The 23,957-nt window shown below is 42.1% G+C and overlaps 1 protein-coding gene across 2 annotated transcripts in view; it reads left to right on the top strand.

Annotated features, from left to right (window-relative positions):
- The window catches only part of LOC140464928 (sodium/hydrogen exchanger 3), a 133,373-nt gene that overhangs the window by 70,773 nt on the left and 38,643 nt on the right, over nt 1-23,957 (top strand). For both annotated transcript variants that reach the window (XM_072560566.1, XM_072560565.1), the window contains exons 2-3: nt 14,658-14,960; nt 17,377-17,537. In XM_072560566.1, coding sequence (XP_072416667.1) covers nt 14,658-14,960; nt 17,377-17,537 — 464 coding nt within the window. The remainder of the gene's footprint in view (nt 1-14,657; nt 14,961-17,376; nt 17,538-23,957) is intronic.

Below are 23,957 nucleotides of genomic sequence, written 5' to 3'. Positions count from 1 at the left end.
ACAAGTCTATAGCAAAACTGTCTGATACATGACGTACCCCAAGCTTTCTTTTATTCGATGCTCCCATGTCCCATGAATCAAGTGGCCTAATGACAATTGGTTTCTGTGATTGCCTTCCAGCAGACCCCAATGAGATGTACCATCCATTCTGGTAGCTGTGAACAATTTAGCCTTTTATTTTGCAAAGCAGATTTGGGAGCTTAGTTGCTCATTATCCTCCACCATTCCTACCTGGATATGACTGGATTGCAGAACTTTGAAGAAATCCATTTCAATCTGTCTATAGGGTGCTGCTTCCCTCGTTTAGCATTTGTGTAATCCCTGTGGTGTAGTTTAACCAGGTTGGCACTTCACTTGGCCAGTAAATCTAATTAATCATGACATGCAAACTTTGAACCATGGTTGGTCACCTGGCTTGAGAGCATTGGTGGAGTAAGGATGTTGAATTAACTGCACAGATACCAGTATCACCAAGTCACCCTTTATTTACTTGTGTACAGTACTCTGGCTGTGGCCAGCCAGTTCAGAGTCAGTCCCCTGAAGTGAGGAGATTCTAAATCCCCTGTTTTGTTTTTAATCTCCTGTTGTTGTTTTTTTTCTCTCTCTCTCTTTATTTTCCCCCACTCTAGCACCTAACAGCGATTTAATGCTTATATTTTCCCCAGCACCCATGATGTGTTCCCGGTTTATATTGATCGGCCAAAGCATCCTGATTGGGGTTGTTAATCTGGGTCAATCCAAGAACCTTATTGTCAACAAGGTCCACTAAACCTTGTTTAGTGGTCCACTTAAAACCCGCTTCCCCCCCCCCCCCCCCCCCGCCAATGTAGACCTGGTATTTCGTCTGTAGCTTTCTCTGCGATACTTTAGCCTCAGGTCCCGCTCCACTGATTCTGACTTTGACATGAGCAGCATATAGACCATAGCCCATCTCTTGCATCTGGAGCATCTTGAGCATGTTTTCTCCTCTTGTGGTGGCAATGTTATCGAGGCTGCATCCATCTCTCACTCTGAAGTTTCCTTGATGCCAGACAGAAGAACCTGTAGTTTCTACTGGGCTTCTGGCTGTTCTGAGGGACCAGGTAAGTTTTTTGCTCCTGCCCAGTTTGCGAGGTAATGGCTTTTGGGTGATTTTGTTCAGGACTGTATCACAAATCCAAACTCTAAGTCACCTGGAACTGATCTCTCATCCACCTCATGCCCACACAGGGCCATTTCCGTGGTTCCGGCAGCAAACTTCATCCCCCAAATTAAAGTTTGTCTCTTGCTGAGAGGAGGCATTCCTGCTGCTGTTTTGTATGCCCCTCCATGATCTGGGAATATTTAGGTTTAACCCAGTGTGGAGTCTTCTCCCCATCAGTCACTCTGCTGGAACTATCACTGTTGTGTGTGGGGTTGTCCACTAATCAAACAGGAATTGAGACACTTTGTTATCGAGTGACACTTTAGGCTGCTTCTGTAAGCCTGTCTTCAACGTTTGGACTGCACTTCCCACCATTTCATTGGATGATGAATGGTATGGAGCTGTGCTCAAATTTCCTGCTGGTAAATGATGTCCCGTTGTCCCTGACCAGTACTTTCGGGAGTCCGCGTATTGTGAGCTATAATTGCAGCTTCTCAATTGTTATCCCAGAGTTTGCCGAATGCACTTTGTATGCCCAACCACTTTGGGCATCCACAATGACCCACATGGAGCCCATGAAAGCACCAGAGTAGCCGACATGTAATCAAGTCCAGGGTTTACCCAAGAAGGCTACTTCTTGGCTATGCGACCATTTCCAAGGCTGACCCATTCCCACGAGTGTGAGGTCTTTGTGGCAATTTCTGTCCGTGTTGGCACTCTGGGCACTGACTCACCAATGCAGTTATGTTGGCATCCAACTGCAGCCACCAGACATAACTTGTTGCTAGCATCTTCAACTTGGAAACCCCTGGATGACCATGGTAGAGTTTGGCCAGTATTTGGCAGTGACCTTTACTTGGGGCAATCGCCCTTGCTCCCCACAGTAATATGCTGTCCTGTACGGTGATCTGGTGTCTCTGGGTCCAGAAAGGTTTCAATCCTGGTTGCGATGGTTCTGTTTCCCCCATTGCCACCAGTCGTTGTCAGTTTCATTAGAACTGGAATCTTTTTGTGTCCACAGTCAGATATTGTCAGCAGTGACTGGAAAGGTGTTCAGGAAGTTTATAACCAAACCAAACTCTTCCAGAGGAGGCACCATTGATGGAATATCTGCTAGTAGGAGATGGCTTAGGGCATCGATATTAGCCACTTGGCTTCCTGGATTGTACACAATGAGAATAAAGGTTCGCTGCCAAATTCTACCAGCAGCAATGGGTGGCACTGTCTTTGTCTTCCTTCAATATCCCTGGCAGGGGTTTCTATGACAAATTGTAATACAATAAGCTTCAATCTGCAATTTGAGAGGGAGAGGGTACAATCGGAAGTGACAATATTTCTGTTGAATAAAGGGAACTATGGAGCTATGAGGGAGGAGCTGGCCAAAGTTCAATGGTGCAGGGATGACCGTGGAGGAACAATGGCTGATATTTCTGGGTATAATGCAGAAGTTGCAGGATCAGTTCATTCCAAAAAGGAAGAAAGATCCTAGGAGGAGGCATGGGTGGCCGTGGCTGACAAAGGAAGTTAAGAAACATAAAGTTAAAAGAGAAAAAGTATAACATAGCAAAGATAAGTGGGAAAATGGAGGACTGGGAAGCTTTTAAAGAACAACAGAGGATTACTAAGAAGGAAATACGCAGAGAAAAAATGAGTAACAAAGGTAAACTGGCCAATAATATAAAGGAGAATAGTAAAAGTTTTTTTAGGTATGTGAAAGGCAAAAAAATAGTTAAGACTAAAATTGGGCCCTTGAAGACAGAAATAGGGGAATATATTACAGGGAACAAAAAAAAGGCAGAAGAATTGAATTGGTACTTCAGATCTGTGATCACTGGAGAAGACACAAGCAATCTCCCTGAGGTAACAGTGGCTGAAGGACCTGAACTTACAGGAATTTATATTTGCTAGGATTTGGTGTTGGAGAGACTGTTAGGTCTGATGGTTGATAAGTCCCTGGGGCCTGATGGTCTACATCCCAGGGTACTGAAAGAGGTGGCTCGAGAAATCGTGGATGCGTTGGTGATTATTTTCCAGAGTTCAATAGATTCGGGATCAGTTCCTGCAGATTGGAGGGTGCTAATGTTGTACCACTTTTTAAGAAAGGTGAGAAAGAGAAAGCAGGAAATTATAGACCAGTTAGTCTGACCTCCAGTGGTGGGAAAGATGCTGGAGTCTATTATAAAGGATGAAATTACGCCACATCTGGATAGTAATAACCGGATAGGTCAGAGTCAGCATGGATTTATGAAGGGGAAATCATGCTTGACTAATCTTCTTGAATTTTTTGAGGATGTAACTCTGAAGATGGACGAGGGAGATCGAGTAGATGTAGTGTACCTGGACTTTCAGAAAGCTTTTGATAAAGTCACACACAGCAGGTTAGTGAGCAAAATTAGTGTGCATGATATTGGGGGCAAAGTACTAACTTGGGTTGAAAGTTGATTGGCTGATAGGAAACAAAGTAGTGATAAACGGCTCCATTTTGGAATGGCAGGCAGTGACCAGAGGGGTACCGCAGGGATCAGTACTGGGACTGCAACTTTTTACAATATATGTTAATGATATAGAAGATGGTATTAGTAATAATATTAGCAAATTTGCTGGTGATACGAAGCTGGGTGGCAGGGTGAAATGTGATGAGGATATTAGGAGATTACAGGGTGACCTGGACAAGTTAGGTGAGTGGGTAGATGTATGACAGATGCAGTTTAATGTGGATAAATGTATGGTTATCCGCTTTGGAGGCAAGAACAGGAAAGCAGATTACTACCTAAATGGAATCAATTTCGGTAAAGGGGCAGTACAGAGATCTAGGTGTTCTTGTACACCAGAGCTGAAAATGTGTTGCTGGAAAAGTGCAGCAGGTCAGGCAGCATCCGAGGAACAGGAGAATCGATGTTTCAGGCATCAGCCCTTCAGTTCTTGTACACCAGTCAATGAAGGCAAGCATGCAGGTACAGCAGATAGTGAAGAAGGCTAATAGCATGCTGGCCTTCATAACAAGAGGGATTGAGTATAGAAGCAAAGAGGTTCTTCTGCAGCTGTACAGGGTTCTGGTGAGACCACACCTGGCGTACTGTGTACAGTTCTGGTCTCCAAATTTGAGGAAAGACATTCTGTCTATTGAAGGAGTGCAACGTAGGTTCACGAGGTCAATTCCTGGAATGGCGGGATTGCCTTACACTGAAAGACAGAAGTGACTGGGCTTGTATGCCCTTGAGTTTAGAAGACTGAGAGGGGATCTGATTGAGACATATAAGATTATTAAAGGATTGGACACTCTGGAGGCAGGAAACATGTTTCGGCTGATGGGTGAGTGCCGAACCAGAGGACACAGCTTAAAAATACCATTTAGGACAGAGATGAAGAGAAACGTCTTCACCCAGAGAGTGGTGGCTGTGTGGAATGCTCTGCCCCAGAGGGCAGTGGAGGCCCAGTCTCTGGATTCATTTAAGAAAGAGTTGGATAGAGCTCTCCAAGATAGTGGAATCAAGGGTTATGGAGATAAGGCAGGAACAGGATACTGTTTTAAGGACGATCAGCCATGATCATATTGAATGGGGATGCAGGCTAGAAGGGCAGAATGGCCTACTCCCGCACCTATTGTCTATTGTCTATATTTCTGTTCACAATGATACTGATGGAACATCCTCACACCAAAGATGACCGCCAAACCTTTCTTCCTTCCATCTGGACATACTTGTGTTCAGCATTAGCTGAAGTCTGCGAACCACATGTTCCTCTCCACTGAGCCACCGGTGAGCCAACACTACCCCGATACCCATACAGGGAGGCATCATATGTCAGCACTGCCTCTCACTTTGGATCGTGGTGGGCCAACACCTTAGATAATGAGAGCTGCTTTTCACTTCCCTAAAGGCTACTACTTTGCTGTGCGACCATTTCCAAGGCTGGTCCTTTTATCAATGGCAGGTGTAAGGTTGCCAGGATGGAGGCTAGGTAATGTATGAATTATCTGTAATAATTCACTAACCCAAGTTCTGCTACAGATGTGAGAGCTGGGGTTCCTTTGATCACCCTCACTTTGTCTTTCAACAGGTGTAGCCCAGTTATACTGACGCTGTAATGTGACTAGCTCACTTGGTGCACCTGGAACACACACTTTTCTCCCAAACGGGTGTATGCCTCAGATGAGCAATGTTTAAGCGCTATGTCCAAGTACTCAAAATGCTCTTTTTTTTGGTCTTCCCAGTTATTAGTACATCATCCAGATGAATGGCAACCTGTGGTAGCCCTTGTAAAATATTCTCCATGGCCCACTGGAAAAGGACACAGGCTGGTGACCCTCCAAATGGCAGTCTTGTGGATTGATAGAAACCCTTATGGGGATTATTTGTAATGTACTCCTGGAATTCCTTATCCAGTCGCAATTGCAGGTAGACTTGGCTCATGTCCAGCTTTGTAAAGGACAACCTCTTCCCCCACCAACTTTGTGTACAAAGCCTCTGTGAGGGATTGGGTTTTTATCCAGCTGAGAAGCAGTTTACCATTTGCTTAAAATCCCACAAAGGCAAACTGAGCTGTCAGGCTTCACACACTATACAACCAGTGCTGCCCATTTGGCAAACTACACTAGTTTGATGATTCCTTCACTCTCCAGCCTCCTGATTTCTGTCTCTACTTTTTTGCTCACAAGGCAAATTGCAACATCTTGGAATTGCTTCCTGGTCACATGTAAAATGGCTTTGGCCCTTCTGATAGTCCCAAGCCCTTCCTGCAAAACTCCTGGGTATTTCACTAAGATTTCACTGATGCAGCCATTTTCCTGTTAAAGTGTTGAGCTAATCTAGGCAAAACTTTCTCTTGACCAATTTCACCCCAATAAGCTTGGGCCCATCAGTGGTAACTGCACCAACTGCTTCTCATAGACCGGAACCAAAGTAGTATCCTTAATTTGCAACATTTCTCCAGTGTATGCTCTGTCTGGTTGAGGTCTCGTGCAAACTTAAGGGTTGGAGATGGAATTAATCTTGTTAAAGATGGGTTCTACAACCGTAGATACAGCTGCACCAGTGTTGACCTCCATGGGAACTGGGTGACCATTTAACCAAACATTAATTTTAACTGATTCTGATTTTGATGAAGCTAAGCAATTTAATTGTTCCAACCCACATGTAGGGAGATTTTCTGGGGTGGGGTGGGGGGTGTACTTTCCTGGGTACCGGCCTGAGTTTTCTTACTCAAGTTGGGCCTTGTAGGACCTCTTGGCTGTCTTGAGTCTGCATACTGGCAGCAACTCTAACTGTATACCAGCTCAGATCCTGAAGAATCTTTTAGCCACTTGGCTAGGGCTTGGCTGTGCTGTGGGGTTCTGCTGTGGGCTGGCCTAGGATCCCTGTGCTCAGGACATGCCTTGCATGAGGCTTTGTCAGTGCCTACACTCAAGTGGTGTTCCCCAAGCTCATTTGGACAGGAGAAGGTGTTCAGCAAACTTTGCTCAGGATATTGTGCACGTCACACAGCTGCTGAAGGCACAGAAATTTTCTTCCGTGAAAAAAAAGATAATTTAATACAGACACAATGCAACTTCTATATTGTAATATTCTTGATTTTAGTGGGAAGTAAAGCCACATTAAATATCAGTTTGCAATATGCAGGGATAACATCAGAGCTCCAAGCTGTGTTTATCAAGTGTTATTCTGCCAGGCTGTGAATCAAATTCATAGCTATGTCTAAATAAGTATTTGCATTGAATTAAATTTTTAACTATCCTTCATACATTAATGCCAAAATCAAAAATTTTGCCACTGGCAATACCCAATTTATAGCTTCCTAACTCTAATAGTCTGTAAATATATGTTGATAACTTGGTAGTTAATGGATTCCTGCAATGTTTGTAAGCAAATTCATTTAGATGGATTGGAACTTGAGGCCTCAGTTTCTGGATGAAGACACTCCTTGTACTGAGCATTAGCCTTCCCTGGAAGCAAGAAACTGTCATGTTGTCATTTGAAATGTTTTCTATGTTTCAGCACTCACCAGTCGCTGGATCTTTAGCGGGATCCTCCATACTTGCACTACCAGACACGCAAAAAAGACTTTTGAAGTTTGCCAATAGTTGGACTGTACTGCAGTTTTTCGATGCCATTTCTTTTTATCTTATCTTATGATTAGCTCATCCATTTTGAATGACTCCACTTGACTTTGCTCTTTGTTGCAATCTGACTTTTACACCTGCACTTTCCTCAGATCCAAAACAAGACAAGATTTGCATCCTTCTCCTAAATCTAAATGTCTATCAATTCCTTTTCAAGGGCTTTCTGCTATGGTTAGTTCCTGTAATTTGCAGATTTTTTTTTTCCTCTCAGAATCCACATTCTTTTTGAGGCTATTAATTTCAAAATCAATGTTGCTATTTTCCCTTTCTCCAACAGGATTGTAGAACTAAAACTGTGTCCATGCCACCTAACATCTTTTTTCCCCTACTGTCTTTACTTTTTTTTCCTTGATCATGTGGTGTTACAATCTTTTTGACTGTCAGCTATAGTCTATGTGTAGTACTCTTGCCTCCAAGTGAGCAGGTTGTGGGTTCAAATCCTATCTAGAGACTGAAGCACTTGATCACTGACCTATTTCTCCTATTTATTTGGATCTCGCGTTCTGATCACACTGTGTAGTTCAGGGGGACTGTTGGAAGTGCCATCTTTCAGGTCATGTTAAACCAAGGACCCAGCTTCCCTGCAGTGCACAGAGATTCTATGGTACTACTCGAGCAGCAGGGCAGTTCTCAGTCTCTTGACCATTATTTACCCCTTTTTAATCAACATAATTAGAAAATGGATTAAATGTTCCTTGTTGCAGTGCACGTTGATGTGCACAAACAGCATGTTATCCTTTCTACATTACAATAGTTCAAAACTTCTCAAAAGTAATTCATCAGAGCCAAAGAACTTTGGAAAGCATTCTGGTCATAAAAGGTATTATGGGAAGATTCCTTCTCTGAATTTTTAAATATATTGCTGTTTTTAAAATTTGCATAGCATCAGATATATTTTAAATGCTTTAATATTTTGGCAATATCTCTTTTGTAGAGAAAAAGTGCAGTAGCTGGGTGGCGTGTTTCCAGCTTCTGAGCCACACTTTTCGATTGTACAGCTATTTATACTTCCTCAAGTGTGTGTGGATTTATCATGCGAATAACAGCCTCCTGATGAACAGAGAGAGCTCGGTTATTTGCAGTGCCACTGCTGATTTTAAGGGTTTTGACACAACATCAAGCTCAACATTGTAAATGTGAACTCAGTCATTTTTATTTATTTCAACACCAGTGCATACATTTGGACCTGTAACCCTTTTATGATGCCTTTTTTTATATAGGTTGTATTTGTACAGCCCGATTTTAATACCATAAAACATGTCAATTTTCTCTTTCAGTTAAGCCCAAAACGCACACTGAATAAACAAAAGGAGTAATTAGAACTGGTCAAGAGCAATTTTAAAATTACCTTTACAGAGGGAGGGAAGTTTAGGGAGATGTTGTGTAAGATGAATAGAAGCATGGTTCCAAAGATCATCTATCTTCCTGTTTTCCCCCACTCCCCCAAACTAATTGAAATAACTGCTCTGAGGCCAGGTCCCATCACCGAGTCACTCTTTATTTACTAGTGCACAGTAGACTGGTTGTGGCCAGCCTGCTCTGAGTCATTAGTCAACTAAGGAGATTCTAATTTTATATTGTTCAGCTAAGGCTTTCCTGATTGGGGTTGTTAACCTGGGCTAATCAAGGTCATTTTAGTCAATGGGGTCCAACTGGTTCCAATCACTACACCAACATGATTCCCAAAATCTGTTCTGTATCTAGGAAACATAAGAACTAGGAGCAGGATTAGGCCATCTGGATTCCTCTTCATTTGGACGCACTGGTTACAAAGGCCCAACAATGTCTCTTCTTCCTCGGGCAGCTGAGGAAATTTGGCATGACAGTGAAATCCTTACCAACTTTTATAGGTGCACCATCAAGAGCATTCTGTATGGATGTGTCACTACCTGGTATGGCAACTGTACCATTCAAGATCGGAGACCATTACAGAGAGTGGTGAACTCTGTCTGGACAAACACAAAGTCCAACCTCCCATCTATAGAATCCATCTACCAGGCCCACTGTTAAGGAAAGGCCGCCAGCATTCTCAAAGATTCATCCCACCCTGACAATGTTTTTCTACAACCTCTACCATCGGGGAGAAGGTACAGAAACCTGAACACATGCACCAGCCGGTTTTGAAACAGTTTCTACCCTGCTGTTATTAAAATACTGAATGGACTCACAAACTCTTAACACTCGCCTGTGTCTGTGTGTTTTTCTTTTTTGCTGTTGTTTACCTAATATTTACTTATCTATGCTATTTAACTCTGTGATCTGCCCATATTGCTCGTAAGCCAAAGATTTTCACCGTGCCTCGGTACACGTGACAATAAATTCAATTCAAATTTAAATTCAATAAGATCATGGCTGAACTTTTCATGGACTCAGCTCCATTTACCCACCCTCTCACTGTATTCCGTTAGAACTAGGAGCAGGTATATCCAAACCTGACTAAACAAATCTTTGTGCTGTGCACTGGATTAGTTTAGCATCTGGGTATTCCTTTGCAGACATACTCGTTACCTGAAGAGACTGCAGTCTATGTTGGGTTGTTGAAAGGGACAGCTTTGACCAGATGCAAGGTTTGGATTTGCCTATGCTTCCACAAGCAGGCTGTGTTCCTTGAGGTTGAGGCAGTTCATTCACATTATTTATGCAATGGCAATATTTAGATTGACAATCCCCAGTATTCCGATTCTATGATGGTCAAGACACCCCGTTGGCACTCTGAGTAATTATGTTGTGCTGAATTGGAAATGTTTGTAGAAAAAGGTCAATCTCAAGCACTTTTTTTGTTAAGCTATGATGAGTTGAACATTCAAGTTGTGGCTATCGTAAAACTAAGCCACACAATAAGTTGCAATTTTGTTAAATCAGCTTTGTTAATCTTACAAGTGCTTATCTTGCAGTTTGATGAGTCTGATGTAGTATTAATGTTCAGCACTGTGATTAAGACTGGGTGGGTTTGGCTGATTCAACCAATTCACTGTTAGCTGGGTGGTAGTAGGAGTGCTGAAATTTCACTTAAGAGGATTAAACAGGATCAAGGACAAAGCCAAGATTATTGCTTCAGATTTGATTTCTGTTAAATCTTGTTGGAGGGTGGGATTGTACTTCATAGGGTGGTGCCACTTTATAGTGGATTCACCCAACTGTCTTTATGCACGCACAAAGATGAAGAATGGGCATCTGAGGGAGTTACTGTAAGTTTGAGATTTCATGGAATTGGCTTTCTTCAATGTTGCAAAGTAGATTTCTATCCAATATTTTCATTTAAAGTTCACTGTAAACATCAGCTTATATAGGCAGTCCTATGTTTCTTAGCAGAAAATTGACCTTTTGGCCAAACTGTTTGGAGTTATTGTATGCTACAGATTTGATGCCCTACTATTTTTGTGGACTCCATTCCACAGGTTGACATTGCACAGATGTTGGGAGAAAGCGAGAACTGCAGATGCTGGAAATCAGAGTCATTTAAGTGTGGTGCTAGAAAAGCACAGCTGGTCAGGCAGCATCTGAGGAGCAGGGGAGTCGACGTTTCGAGCATAAGCTTTTCATCAGGAACGTGGGGGCCCACGTTCCTGAAGAAGAGCTTATGCTCGAAATGTCGACTCTCCTGCTTCTCGGATGCTGCCTGACCAGCTGTGCTTTTCTAGCACCACACTTAATGACACTTTACAGATGTTGAAAAAATATGACCATCTGAAGCTAAATGGTGTTTAGTTTCCTGAAGGAATAAGCAATTATTCAGTACCAAAATAAGTCTCCCAATTTAAAATGAAAAACCTTTCATAGAAGCTGGGTGTCACTGGCTAAGTTGGCATTAATTGCCTATCCCTAAATGGCACCTGAATGGCAATGGTGAGTCAGCATCTTGGCCAGGAGAGGTCCTGAGTGTGTAACTAGACCCTCAGTGCTGTCTGGAAGGGAGCATCAGGATTTTATCTGAATGGCAGTGAAGGAACAGTGTTGCTGTTTCAAGTCAAAACTAGGGAACTTCCAGCTGGCAGTGTTCCCATGCACCTGCCCATGTTCTTCTCGATGGAGGTTGTTTATTTGGAAGGTTCTATCAAAGGAACATTGGTGCGTTGCAGTGCACTTTTTGTAGATGGTATAAACTATTGGCACTATGCATGGTAAAGGAAGAGAATGTTAAAAGTGCAGAATGTGGTGCCATTCAAGTGAGCTTCCTTGTCCTGGATAATGTCACACTAATTGAGTGATTTTGGACTGTAGTCAAGTGAAGATCCTAACTTATGGTTTGCATGTTTTTGGAAGGTAAGTAATCTCTGCAGAATTCTTTAGCCTCTGACCTGTTCTTGTAGTCACAGTATTTAAGTGGCTGATCCAGTTCAGTCAGTCAAAAGCCTGTAGGGTATTGATTTTTAATGGGATATTCGGCAATGATAGAATCTAACCATAGACATTCATTGGCACTATCCTTTTGGAGATGCTCATTGCCTGGAACTAGTGTGTTGTGAATTTTACATTGTTAACCAACTCCAGTCTCAATGTTCATAGAATCATAGAATCCCTCAAAGTGGAAAGAGGCTATTTAGCCCATTGAGCCTACACTGGTCCTCTTGAGCATTCCACCCAGATGCAGCACCCTATCCTATTCCTGTAAGCCTCATTTACCATGACTAACCCATGTAGCTTGCACATCTCTAGACACTACAGTCAGCATAGCATGGCCAATCTGACTAACCTGCACATCTTTGGATAGTGGAAAGTAATTGGAGTACCAACAGGATTAAGTAGTAGGGGTAGAATTAGGCCATTCACCCCATTGAGTCTGTTCCACCATTCAGACATTGCTGAGGTCCTTTTTCAACCCCAGCGTTCCATTGTCCTCTCTTGCTTCTCACTTACCTTTTCTATACATCAAAAGAAAACGCTTGCAATATTTTTTTTTCATTCCGATTCAACTTACCCTCATTTCAACTTCTCTCCTCTTACTGCTATTTTAGTTCTTCTCTGCTGGCTTTTAAAGGCTTCCTGTTCCTCTCCCTCTGGGCCAAATGGTTCTGAAATATGGCTGTATTCTGATCTGAGGAGAAAGCATCAGTAGTGTCCTTGGAATCTGGTAAAGTATTTTGTTTTGTAGTTTCATTCTAACTTTGTCAAAAAGAGAATGATCTTGGTGGCAAAAATACATCTTGCAGCATTAAAAAAAATTGTGCAAATTTTTGTGTTCCATAAAATTCTGCACGCAAACTATTTTATTCAGTAATATTTAACAAAAGCTTCCTCTGACTCTGCAGATTTCAGAGTTGTATAATCATAAATCTGAATTTCATAATCTCAGATGTATTTCTGTGGATGAGTTAATTCCCTTGGAAGTGGGGGAGGGAACAGCTCAAAGGTGAGATGGCAGTTTAGACAAAACTGCACACTAGCATGTTGGGCAACATCCCGTGGTGCATGACCGTTGGTGAAGTAAAGCTGGTGAACGTTGCTGAATTTGATGTCTGTCAGAAGCTCCATTTTTGCAGCATAGGGGTAATAGTAAAATGATTCGGAGGGTGAAAGATTGCAACCTTTAACGTCCTATCTCCTATATTAAGACATCTGAGGTCAGGGATTAGCCCAAGTATTTTGGGCACCAAAAATGTGTCTCGTGGAAATTAGGAACAAGCTTGCACTTATACCTGTAAATCATTTCACACTTGTACATGTCAGCCCAATAGTGTTTGTATGGTTAAGGAAGTGTGATGTATAGTTGTTGTGAAGACTTGGGGTAGCTCAGTGGCTAGCACTGCTGTCTCACAGCACCAGGGACATGGGTTTGATTCCACAATTGGGTGACTGTCTGCCTGTGTGGAGTTTGCACATTCTCCCCATGTCTGTGTGGGTTTCCTTCTGCTGCTCTAGTTTCTTCCCACAGTGTGAAGATGGACAAGTTAGGTGGATTGGCCATGCTGAATTGCCCATTGCGTCCAGGAATGTGTAGGCTAGGTAGGTAGCAATGTTGCATCCACCTCTGGTTTGAAAGGTGCTTTCTTTAAAAAGTGTTAGATATACACACATGTGCAATCAGTGGTTTTATAAATGGCATACCTTAATATTTTAGTTGACAGATTTTCATAACTGTTGTGATAATCTCTTTCACCAACATCTATCTCTTCTCCTTTCTGTAGTCAAGTGCTTTATTTCCAGAGCAAAAAGTAGTTCTGTCAGAAGACTGGTAGCTCTGGAAAATCTGGAAACGTTTGAGCGCCGTCCTGGCCACTAGCAGAAATGTATCGTAGAGTACTGCTCTTTCATGGAAGCTTGGTACTAATTTATAACTAGTAATAAAAATCGAACTTGTGTTCTCCTGAGATTTAAGTCATGCCACAGAGCAATAAATAGGTTGCCAATGGGGCCATTTGGTCAGAAGAATATTTTGATTCCTTTTGTGATCTTTGAACAATGGCAGAGGGGAGGAAATTTGTTCAGGAGCTTTGTGTTCCCAAATGACCACAGATAGCTTTGTGGAGTCAGTAACTGGGGTGAACCTGGGAATCTCCTGCTTCATTCCAATTGGAAACATTTGCACAGAGAAAATAAAGCTTCCTGTACTGAAAATATAACATTGATTACACAAACTAAACATAAGTAACTGTTGGTTGAGTCTTCAGATTAGCACATTTAAAAAGCTAATAACTTGCACACATTCAATATCTTGTATTCTGAATGCTTCACAATGTTAATGAAATGGTGTGAAGGAGGAGAATGTGCAATTCTGGGTACTTGCAAAGAGCATCATGGAATGAATTGAATCATCTTCCATGCTCTGTGTTTTAATTTTGGCCTAAGGCCAGTTAGGTTTACATTTTTTTTTCTTTTTTGTTCTGTTCCCAAAGGTTGACTAATTGTAGCATCCATGTAGAAATATAAGTGGCATTAATGCTTTTGAATGTAATTAGAAAAACACCTACGTAGTTCTGAATTGTATGTGTTACTTGATTAATTGTGGTCTACTTTTATTATACTCACCTATCAGGAAGCTGCATTTTACTGTATGGTCACACTGCTGTGATGGAGTTCAACTTCCAATCACATGCTCTTAGTGAAAACATAACCAGATTCTTTACTATACATTCCAAGCCTGCTTGCTCATGAAAAATGTAACTAAGTTTGTTGCTACTGCAAGTGCCAATACTCCAAAGCTACATTGACTTCTTTAATACTGCAAATATTTTGTACTTTGTTTGAACTGCAATGAAGATGCTTCATCATCATGTGTCTAGACTGGTGTTCTTTACTTCTACATATGCCACCTGGGATCTTTTAAATGGAGGAGTGACTGACTTGTGAATGCAGCTGTTTTTATTATCGCATCTACTTAATTTAGTCAATTAACACTATATATATTTTTTTGTCTTGCAATCCACACACCATTCATATCATCCCAGTTATTGATTTGCTGTTTTTGTTTCTTTTTAGTTTTCCATCTGTCTGAGAGAGTCACCTCAGTGGTACCTGAAAGTGCCCTGCTGATTGTACTGGGCCTCATCCTGGGAGGAATTGTCTGGGCCGCCGACCACACTGCCTCCTTCACTTTAACACCAAATGTCTTCTTCTTTTACTTGCTGCCACCCATTGTACTGGATGCCGGATATTTCATGCCCAATCGGCATTTCTTTGGGAATCTTGGAACGATTTTAATGTATGCCGTCATTGGAACAGTATGGAATGCCGCTACCACTGGTCTCTCCCTCTATGGTATCTTCAAAACTGGTATTATGGGTAAGGAGTGTGGCTTTGTATTCTCGAATGGAAGTATGACCAGACTATAATAACCAGGCGACTGACTGTGTGGAGTTTGCACATTCTCCTCATGCCTGCGTGGGTTTCCTCTGGGTGTTCTGGTTTCCTCCCACAGTCCAAAGATGTGCAGGTTAGGTGAATTGGCCATGCTAAATTGCCCGTAGTGTTAGGTGAAGGGGTGAAATGTAGGGGAATGGGTCTGGGTGGGTTCCGCTTCGGAGGGTCAGTGTGGGCCGAAGGGCTTGTTTCCACACTGTAAGTAATCTAATCTTTTTTTTTTAAAAAAAAAGTAGTGGTCATTGCTCTCTGGAGTATAATATAACTAAATGTTTTTTTTAACTTCTTGACTTCTTTCCTCAAAATTTAATACTGATATAGGATTTCTAACTGATTGGCTCGAGGAAATGTGTATGAGTAACGTTACTGTTGATAGTAAAAGGCTTGGCTTGTACCAGTTTTGCTAATTCTTTGATTTAAATCCAGGATGAACTGATTTTTCACATGTGGAAGTTTAGCTTTAGCATGCACATTGAATCAATGACGTGGAGGTGCCAGTGTCTGGCTGGGGTGGACAAAGTTGGAAGTCACGCGACACCAGGCTATAGTCCAACAGGTTTATTTGAAATCACCAAGCCTTTGGGGTGCTGCTCTTTTCACACAGGAACATGACGAAGGAGCAGCACTCTGAAAACTTGGTAATTTCAAATAAACCTGTTGGATTATAACCTGGTGTCATGTGACTTCTGACATTGAATCAATGTTCTCAAAACTGAGGGGTACGTTTCGCCAGTGATCCTTGTGTTTGTAATTTAGATGTCATTATTGCTAAATTAGAATTATTTCATGAGTGTGATTATTCTAACACCTCACTATCTAATCTGAGCCTTTAGTCTCTACCGAGGAGCTAGCTCCATGTTTAGAATTACTGTACAGGTCCTAGTATATTATATGTAGATACACTTTTTTTAGTGGTTAATGAGGGATCTGTTTGTAGTGAAGTTGAGCAGTTGCAAAAGAAACTTGCCTAACCTTATTTCATTCTGAAGTACATGTAGCCAGTTGGGTCATTTTACAGATGAAATGGAGAGCCAATTTACTACCAAGGTTCCTCAGCTGCAATTTCAACATTAACTCTTTCAGAGTCTTTACCTTGTACAATTATTCCCTGCTGGGAAGTATCTTAGTTAACTTTTGCTTTTGCATTTGTGTGTAATAATATAATACACCTGCACACACGCATTGTGTTTTCTTCCTGATTCACTTGGTCTTGGAGGCTTGGCAGCTCTTTAGTGTCTGGAGAAAGTTCACTAGCAGTCTTTTTTCTCCCTCCCCTGATCTCCCTGGTTTTGGCAGCTGCCCATTCCCCACCTTCTAATTCATACATAACACACTGTTTCCCTGCCAAACTTTTTTGCCCTCGTGTCCAAATCCTCCAGCTTTCACTGGTTGTTCTGTGCTGAACCAATGCTCACTTACTGGTTAGTGTAAGAATGGAGCAGATGGCCTTCAAAAGGTATGAAGTATTTACCTTTTTTTGCTTTGTCGGAATCATACCCACCATTGACTTAGCACTAAGATTTTGGAGAGTGTCTGACCATGAAGAGACTTTTGTTTTTGTTTTCGTTGCGTCTTTCTCAAGGCTTCCTGTCACTATCCATCTCGTAAGACTATAAATCTGTTCTTTTGTTTTCTTCCTCCTCACTTTCCTAACTAATTTTCAACGTTCACTTTCAATTTTGATGATACATCTTGGCCCATCAGGATCTTGAGCTAGATCTATTTTATCTGCAAAATCTTACTGCAGATGGGCTTGGGTCAGGTTAGGATGCACACTTACTGCATAGTCCATACAACCTCCCTCCACCTGCAGGATGCTTTCTTCCAAGATAAAATCAAATTGAATTTTTTCACCACTCCAGTCACTTTAGACAACATTTGCACTGACCGCAGGAACCCATTATGATGATGTATGGGTACCCATTTGGAATCAAGTCACTAATTGAACATCCCATCCCTTTTTATTATTTTGAATCCCTTTATAGCTTCACCCTTCCGTTTGCCTAACCATGTCCAGCCCCAAGATCCTCTGACACACCCTCAATTTTTTTTTCATGTCACTGGTGCTGTTTTGTACTACGAGGTGTCCATGAATTCTGTTCCTAACCCTTTCCAGATCTCTCTCATCCTTTTTTTTTTTTTACAGGGGCTCTCTAAAGCCTATTGTCTGTACTTTCTCTTTGGGTAGTTTAGTGACGATTGCTTACTGCTAATATTTTTGTGAAGCATCTTGGATGTTTTGCAACATTAACTATGTGCCGCGCAAATGTAAGTTGTTATTGTTACCCTAGTCACAACTGAAAGTTAAAATTCCTTGTGGTCTCAACTTTGTTTGCAGGACACCTACAGGCTGGTCTATTGGAATTCCTCCTGTTTGGCAGTCTGATTGCAGCAGTTGACCCAGTGGCTGTGTTGGCTGTGTTTGAAGAGGTCCACGTAAACGAAGTGTTGTTCATCATTGTGTTTGGAGAATCTCTACTGAATGATGCTGTCACTGTGGTAGGTTTAGCAGCACGTTAACTCCTCGGCCGTTCTCCTTTTCTAATTGTTAATCAAGGGACCAAATTCAGATTTGTGCTGATGTGTTCATTTTCAATTTGGATGATACATCTTAGCCCATCAGGACCTTGAGCTAGATCTATTTTCTTTTTCTTTCTGTATCCAAACCTGTGACAGGAGATTTGTGTGGAGCCAAATCACTGGTGTACAATATGTTTATTATTCTGGCTGACGATTGGTTTTTGTGTAGTTTTCAGCTGTTTCAGAGACGAGTCATTGAACATAAAATGCACCCCAACGCCCAACAATTACACCTGAAGTTTCAGTCTTCATGTTACTCATCCACTCAATATAAGTATCTCTGCTGCATAGACTTTCACTTTCTGAGAGGGAGATCATGTCAAACAAATTTGATTTGAACTTTTTTTTGAGGAAGTGAGTAGATGTGAGTAATGCAATTGATGTAGTCGACATGAACTTCAAGAAGGCTTTTGACAAGGTCTTGCAGGCAGACTAGTGAAGAACTGAACAGCCTATGGTCTCCAGGACAATTTAGCAAACTGGATCTAATATTGATCTAAATGACAGGGAGCAGTGATGGTCAAGGAATGTTTTTGAGTGGAAGTTATTGGTGCGCTATAGGGTTTGGTGCTGAGTCCCTTGCTGTTGATTATATACATTAATGATCTGGATATGAATGTAGGAAGTATGATCAGTAAGACTGCAGATGGCATGAAAATTGGTGGTGTGATAAATAACAAGGGGAAGCCTTTCATTACAGGACAGTATCGACAGGCTGATCAGATGTGCTAAATATGACAATTGGAATTTAATTCCAAGAAAGGTGAGGTGATATAATTTGGGGAGGACTGATAAGGCTAGCACCCTAGGAACTACAGGGGAGTGGAGGGACCTTGTGGTGCAAGTCCATACATCCCTGAAGATCAAAGGATAGGTAGATAAGGCATATGGGATACTTGCCTATATTAGGCAAGGTACTGAATACACAAGTAAAGAGGTTATGATGGAGCTGTAGATAGATTAGTTAAAATCATTGTTTCCACAGTATAAGGAAACTAGACCATTTGGCCCAACAAGTCCGCACTGACCCTTCGAAAAGTATCTCACCCAGACCTATTCCCCAACCCTATCACTTTATATTTCCCCTGACTAATGCACCTAACCTATACAGCCCTGAACACTATGGGCAATTTAGCATGGCCAATTCACCTGACCTGCACATCTTTAGACTGTGGGAGGAAACCGGAGCACCCGGAGGAAACCCACGCAGACATGGGGAGAATGTGCAATCTCCACATAGACAGTTGCCTGAGGCTGGAATCAAACTCTCGTCCCTTGATCTGTGAGGCAGCAAAGCTAACCACTGAACTACTGTGCTCCATAGCTGGAGTATGGTGTGCAGTTCTGGTCACCACACTATATAGGAAGGATGCAGTTGCACTAGAACAGGTGCAGAAGAGATTTGCCAAGATTTTGAGTTGGAGCAAGTCTGGCTTCGCACGGTGGCTCTGTGGTTAGCACTGAATACAGAACAGAATAACAACCTATCCCAAAAACCCCAACAGACTATCCCAATTTAATAATACTGTTCCAAATTCTTGCAACAATCCCCATAAACCCTGCTTGGATAAAAAAGGTAAAATCAAACCCAGGGTCGTCTTGGAGAGATGTCAGAGAGGGGGAGGATAATATGGGCCTGCTGCTTCAAGTCCAGCAACTTCAAAACAACTGACTGCTCTGAGCAGCCAGACTGCTAAAACCAACACCATCCAAGCCAGAATAAATCTGAATGGGGAGAACTGGCCACTCCTCTTTTCATTATCCGAGTGTTGTTTTAAAACTTGAAAGCCTTTTCCCTGAGGCAGTATCTCCTAGCTATGATCAAGTTGGCCCTAAAACCCATCCAAACTAGACACCCTGGAACCGGTGTTTTTATAACTGCTGTGGGGGAAAAAAACCAAGGACAACATAACCTTGTTAAGAGTAGCGTTTCTGGAAAGAGTGTGATGATACTTCAGGAGATTTACCAAATGAACATAACTCCTAGAACAGCACAGTACAGACCCATCGGCCCTTGATGTTGATGCCAATCTTTTATTCTTATCTAACCTACATACCCTTCATTTTACTATCATCCATGTGCCTATCCAAGAGTTGCTTAAATGTCCCTAATGTATTCAACTCTACTACTACAGCTAGCAGTGCATTCCATGCACCCACCACACTGTGTAAAGAACCTACCCCTGACATCTTCATAAACCTTCCTCCAATCACCTTAAAATTGTGACCCCTCGTGACAGTCATTTCTGCCCTGGGAAAATGTTTCTGACTATTCTGTGTCTCCTCATCTTGTACACCTCCAAGTCACTTCTCACCCTTCTTCGCTCCAATGAGAAAAGCCTTAGCTCACTCAACCTTTCTTAAGACCTGCCCTCCAGTCTAGACAGCATCCTGATAAATCTCTGCACCCTCTAAAGCTTCCACATCCTTTCTATAATGAGGCGACTAGAACTGAACACAATATTCCAACTGTGATCTAGCCAGGGCTCTATGGAACTGCAGCAAAACCTCATGGCTTTTAAACTCAATCCCCCTGCTAGTGAAAGCCATCACACCATATGCTGCCTTAACCCGATCAACTTGAGTGGCAACTTTGAAGGATCTATGGACATGGACTCCAAGATCCCTCTGTTGTTTCATGCTGCCAAGAATCCTGCCTTTAACCTTTTTTTATTCTGTATTCGAATTCGCCCTTCCAAAGTAAATCACGTAATGCTTTTTGAGATTGAATTCAATCTGCCACCTATCAGCCCAGTTGTGCATCCTGTCAATCTCTCGCTACAACCTAGAACAGCCCTCTACACTATCCACTACTTCACCAACCTTCGTGTCATCAGCAAACTTACTAGCCTCACCATCCACATCCTCGTCCAAGTCATTTATAAAAATCACAAAGAGCAGAGGTCCCAAAACCGATCCCTGCGGAACACCACTGGTCACCAATACTTTCCATCTACTACCACACTGTGTCTTCTATGGGTCAGCCAATTCTGTATCCAGAGAGACAGGTTTCCCTGTATTCCATGTCGTTTTACTTTCTGAATGAACCTACCATGGGGAACCATATCAAACATCTTACTAAAATCCATGTACACCACATACCCTGCTCTACCTTAATGTGTTTTGTCACATCCTCGATTCAATAAGGCTTGTGAGGCATGATCTGCCTCCCTCAAAACCATGCTAACTATCTCTAATCAAACTATGGTTTTCCAAATAATCATAAATCCTGTCTCTCAGAATCTTTGCCAATAAAATGGGAAGCCTTCAGAAATGAGATAACAAGAATCCAGAGAAAGTATATTCCTGTCAGGGTGAAAGGGAAAGCTGGTAGGTATTGGGAATATTCAATGACTAAAGAAATTGAGGGTTTGGTTAAGAAAAAGAAGGAAGCATATGTGAGGTATAGACAAGATAGATCGAGTGAATCCTCAGAAGAGTATAAAGAAAATAGGAGTATACTTAAGAGGGAAATCAGGAGGGTAAAAAGGGGACATGAGATAGTGTTGGCAAATAGAATTAAGGAGAATCCAAAGGGTTTTTACAAATATGTTAAGGACAAAAGGGTAACTAGGGAGAGAATAGGGCCCCTCAAAGATCAGCAAGGCGGCCTTTGTGTGGAGCCACAGAAAATGGGGGAGATACTGAATGAATATTTTGCATCAGTATTTACTGTGGAAAAGGATATGGAAGATATAGACTGTAGGGAAATAGATGGTGACATCTTGCAAAATGTCCAGGTTACAGAGGAGGAAGTTCTGGATGTCTTGAAACGGTTAAAAGTGGATAAATCCCCAGGACCTGATCAGGTGTACCCAAGAACTATGTGGGAAGCTAGAGAAGTGATTGCTGGGCCTCGTGCTGGCATATTTGTATCATCGATAGTCACAGGTGAGATGCTGGGAGACTGGAGGTTGGCAAATGTGGTGCCACTGTTTAAGAAGGGTGGTAAAACGAGCCAGGGAAGTATAGACCAGTGAGCCTGACCTTAGTGGTGGGTAAGTTGTTGGAGGGAATCCTGAGGGACAGGATGTACATGTATTTGGAAAGGCAAGGACTGATTCGGGATAGTCAACATGGCTATCATGTCAACATGAGTGGGAAATCATGTCTCACAAACTTGATTGAGTTTTTTGAAGACTTAACAAAGAAGATTGAAGGCAGAGCAGTAGATGTGATCTATATGGACTTCAGTAAGGTGTTCGACAAGGTTCCTCATGGGAGGCTAGTTAGCAAGGTTAGATCTCATGGAATATAGGGAGAACTAGCCATTTGGATACAGAACTGGCTCAAAGGTAGAAGACAGAGGGTAGTGATGGAGGGTTGTTTTTCAGACTGGAGGCCTGTGACCAGTCGAGTGCCACAAGGATCGGTGCTGGGCACTCTACTTTTTGTCATTTACATAAATGATTTGGATGCGAGCATAAAAGTAAAGTTAGTAAGTTTGCAGATGCCTCCAAAAGTAATAATGGACAGCGAAGAGGGATACCTCAGATTACAACAGGATCTGGACCAGATGGGCCAATGGGCTGAGAAGTGGCAGATGGAGTTTTATTCCAATAAATGCAAGGTGCTGCATTTTGGGAAAGCAAATCTTAGCAGGACTTAATGGTAAGGTACTAGGGAGTGTTGCTGAACAAAGAGACTTTGGAGTGCAGGTTCCTAGCTCCTTGAAAATGGAGTCGCAGGTAGATAGGATAGTGAAGAAGGCGTTTAGTATGCTTTCCTTTATTGGTCAGAGTATTGAGTACAGGATTTGGGAGGTCATGTTGCGGCTGTACAGGACATTGGTTAGGCCACTGTTGGAATATTATGTGCAATTCTGTTTTCCTTCCTATTGGAAAAATGTTGTGAAACTTGAAAGGGTTCAGAAAAGATTTACACGGATGTTGCCAGGGTTGGAGGATCTGAGCTACAGGGAGAGGCTGAACAGACTGGAGCTGTTTTCCCTACAGCGTTGGAGGCTGAGGGGTGACCTTATAGAGGCTTACAAAATTGAGGGGCATGGATAGGATAAATAGGCAAAGTCTTTTCCTTGGGGTTGAGGAGTCCAGAACTAGAGGGCATAGGTTTAGGGTGAGAGGGGGAAGATATAAAAGAGACCTAAGGAGCAACTTATTCACGCAGAGGGTGGTAAGTGTATGGAATGAACTGCCAGAGGATGTGTGGAGGCTGGTACAATTGCAACATTTAAGAGGCATTTGAATGGGTATATGAATAGGAAGAGTTTGGAGGGATATGGGCTGGGTACTGGCAGGTGGGACTAGATTGGGTTGGGATATCTGGTCGGCATGGACGGTTAGACCAAAGGGTCAGTTTCCATGCTGTACATCTGATTCTAATTTGCCCACCATGGATGTAAGACTGACATGTAAGTTCCCTCCACTATTCTTGATTTGCCTTGCTGTCACTCTGGCCATCCTCTTGTTCCTCACATAAGTATAGAATGCCTTAGGATTTTCCTTAATCCTACCCTCAAGCTTTTTCATGCCTCCTTCTAGCTCTTCTAAATCCATTCTTCAGCTCCTTCCTGGCTACCTTGTAACCCTCAAGAGCCCTATCTGATCCTTGCCTCCTCAAACTTAAGCTTCCTTATTCCTCTTGACAAGATGTTCTACATCCCTTTTCACCCAAGTTTCCTTCACCCTACCATCCCGTCCTTGCCTCCGTGGGACAATCCTATTGGCACTATCAGCAAGTGTTCCTTAAACATCCTCCACATTTCTGTCATGCATTTTTCTGAGAACATTTGTTCCCAATTTAGGCACAGCTCCCATAAAATTTAGTTATAACATTAGGCTGGAGAAGCTTGGGTACAATTGAACAAGGGATAGGTGTACAATATCAGCTTCCTTTCAGATAGGATAGTCAAAGGAAAGCCACCTCCTCCAACTGATGGTACAATAAAGGGACAGATTTGCACTTCTGGGCAAGAGTTTAATTGAGCAGAACCTATTATCTGCAAGGATGATAGAGGTGTTTTTAAAGGGAATTGGATAGATACTTGAAGACAATCTTTTAGGCATGTGGGCACAGTGAAGAGGAATGGGACTAATTGGCCTCCTCGACCGATTCCACGTTGGTCATCTTTGTGTTGAGTAGGAATTGTCATAATGAGTGATTCTACTCTCAATTAAGTTATATTTTTCATTAAATGGGTGAATAGATGAAATAGGTACATTTTTCATACTTTACACATCTGGATAATGCTGGCATTATCTACATTCATTGAAAACTGTTAGTGTAGAGAAAGCTGTAATTTATCATTACATTCTGAAGTGCTTTCAAATGCTGAATTGCTTTTATAGTATAACCCCTGTTGTGTAGGTTGTATGACAA

Source organism: Chiloscyllium punctatum, chromosome 41 (assembly GCF_047496795.1).
Source record: "Chiloscyllium punctatum isolate Juve2018m chromosome 41, sChiPun1.3, whole genome shotgun sequence".
Classification (NCBI taxonomy): domain Eukaryota; kingdom Metazoa; phylum Chordata; class Chondrichthyes; order Orectolobiformes; family Hemiscylliidae; genus Chiloscyllium; species Chiloscyllium punctatum.
The sequence above is the reverse complement of the archived record's forward strand: the minus strand, read 5'-3'. Positions and strand labels throughout refer to the sequence as shown.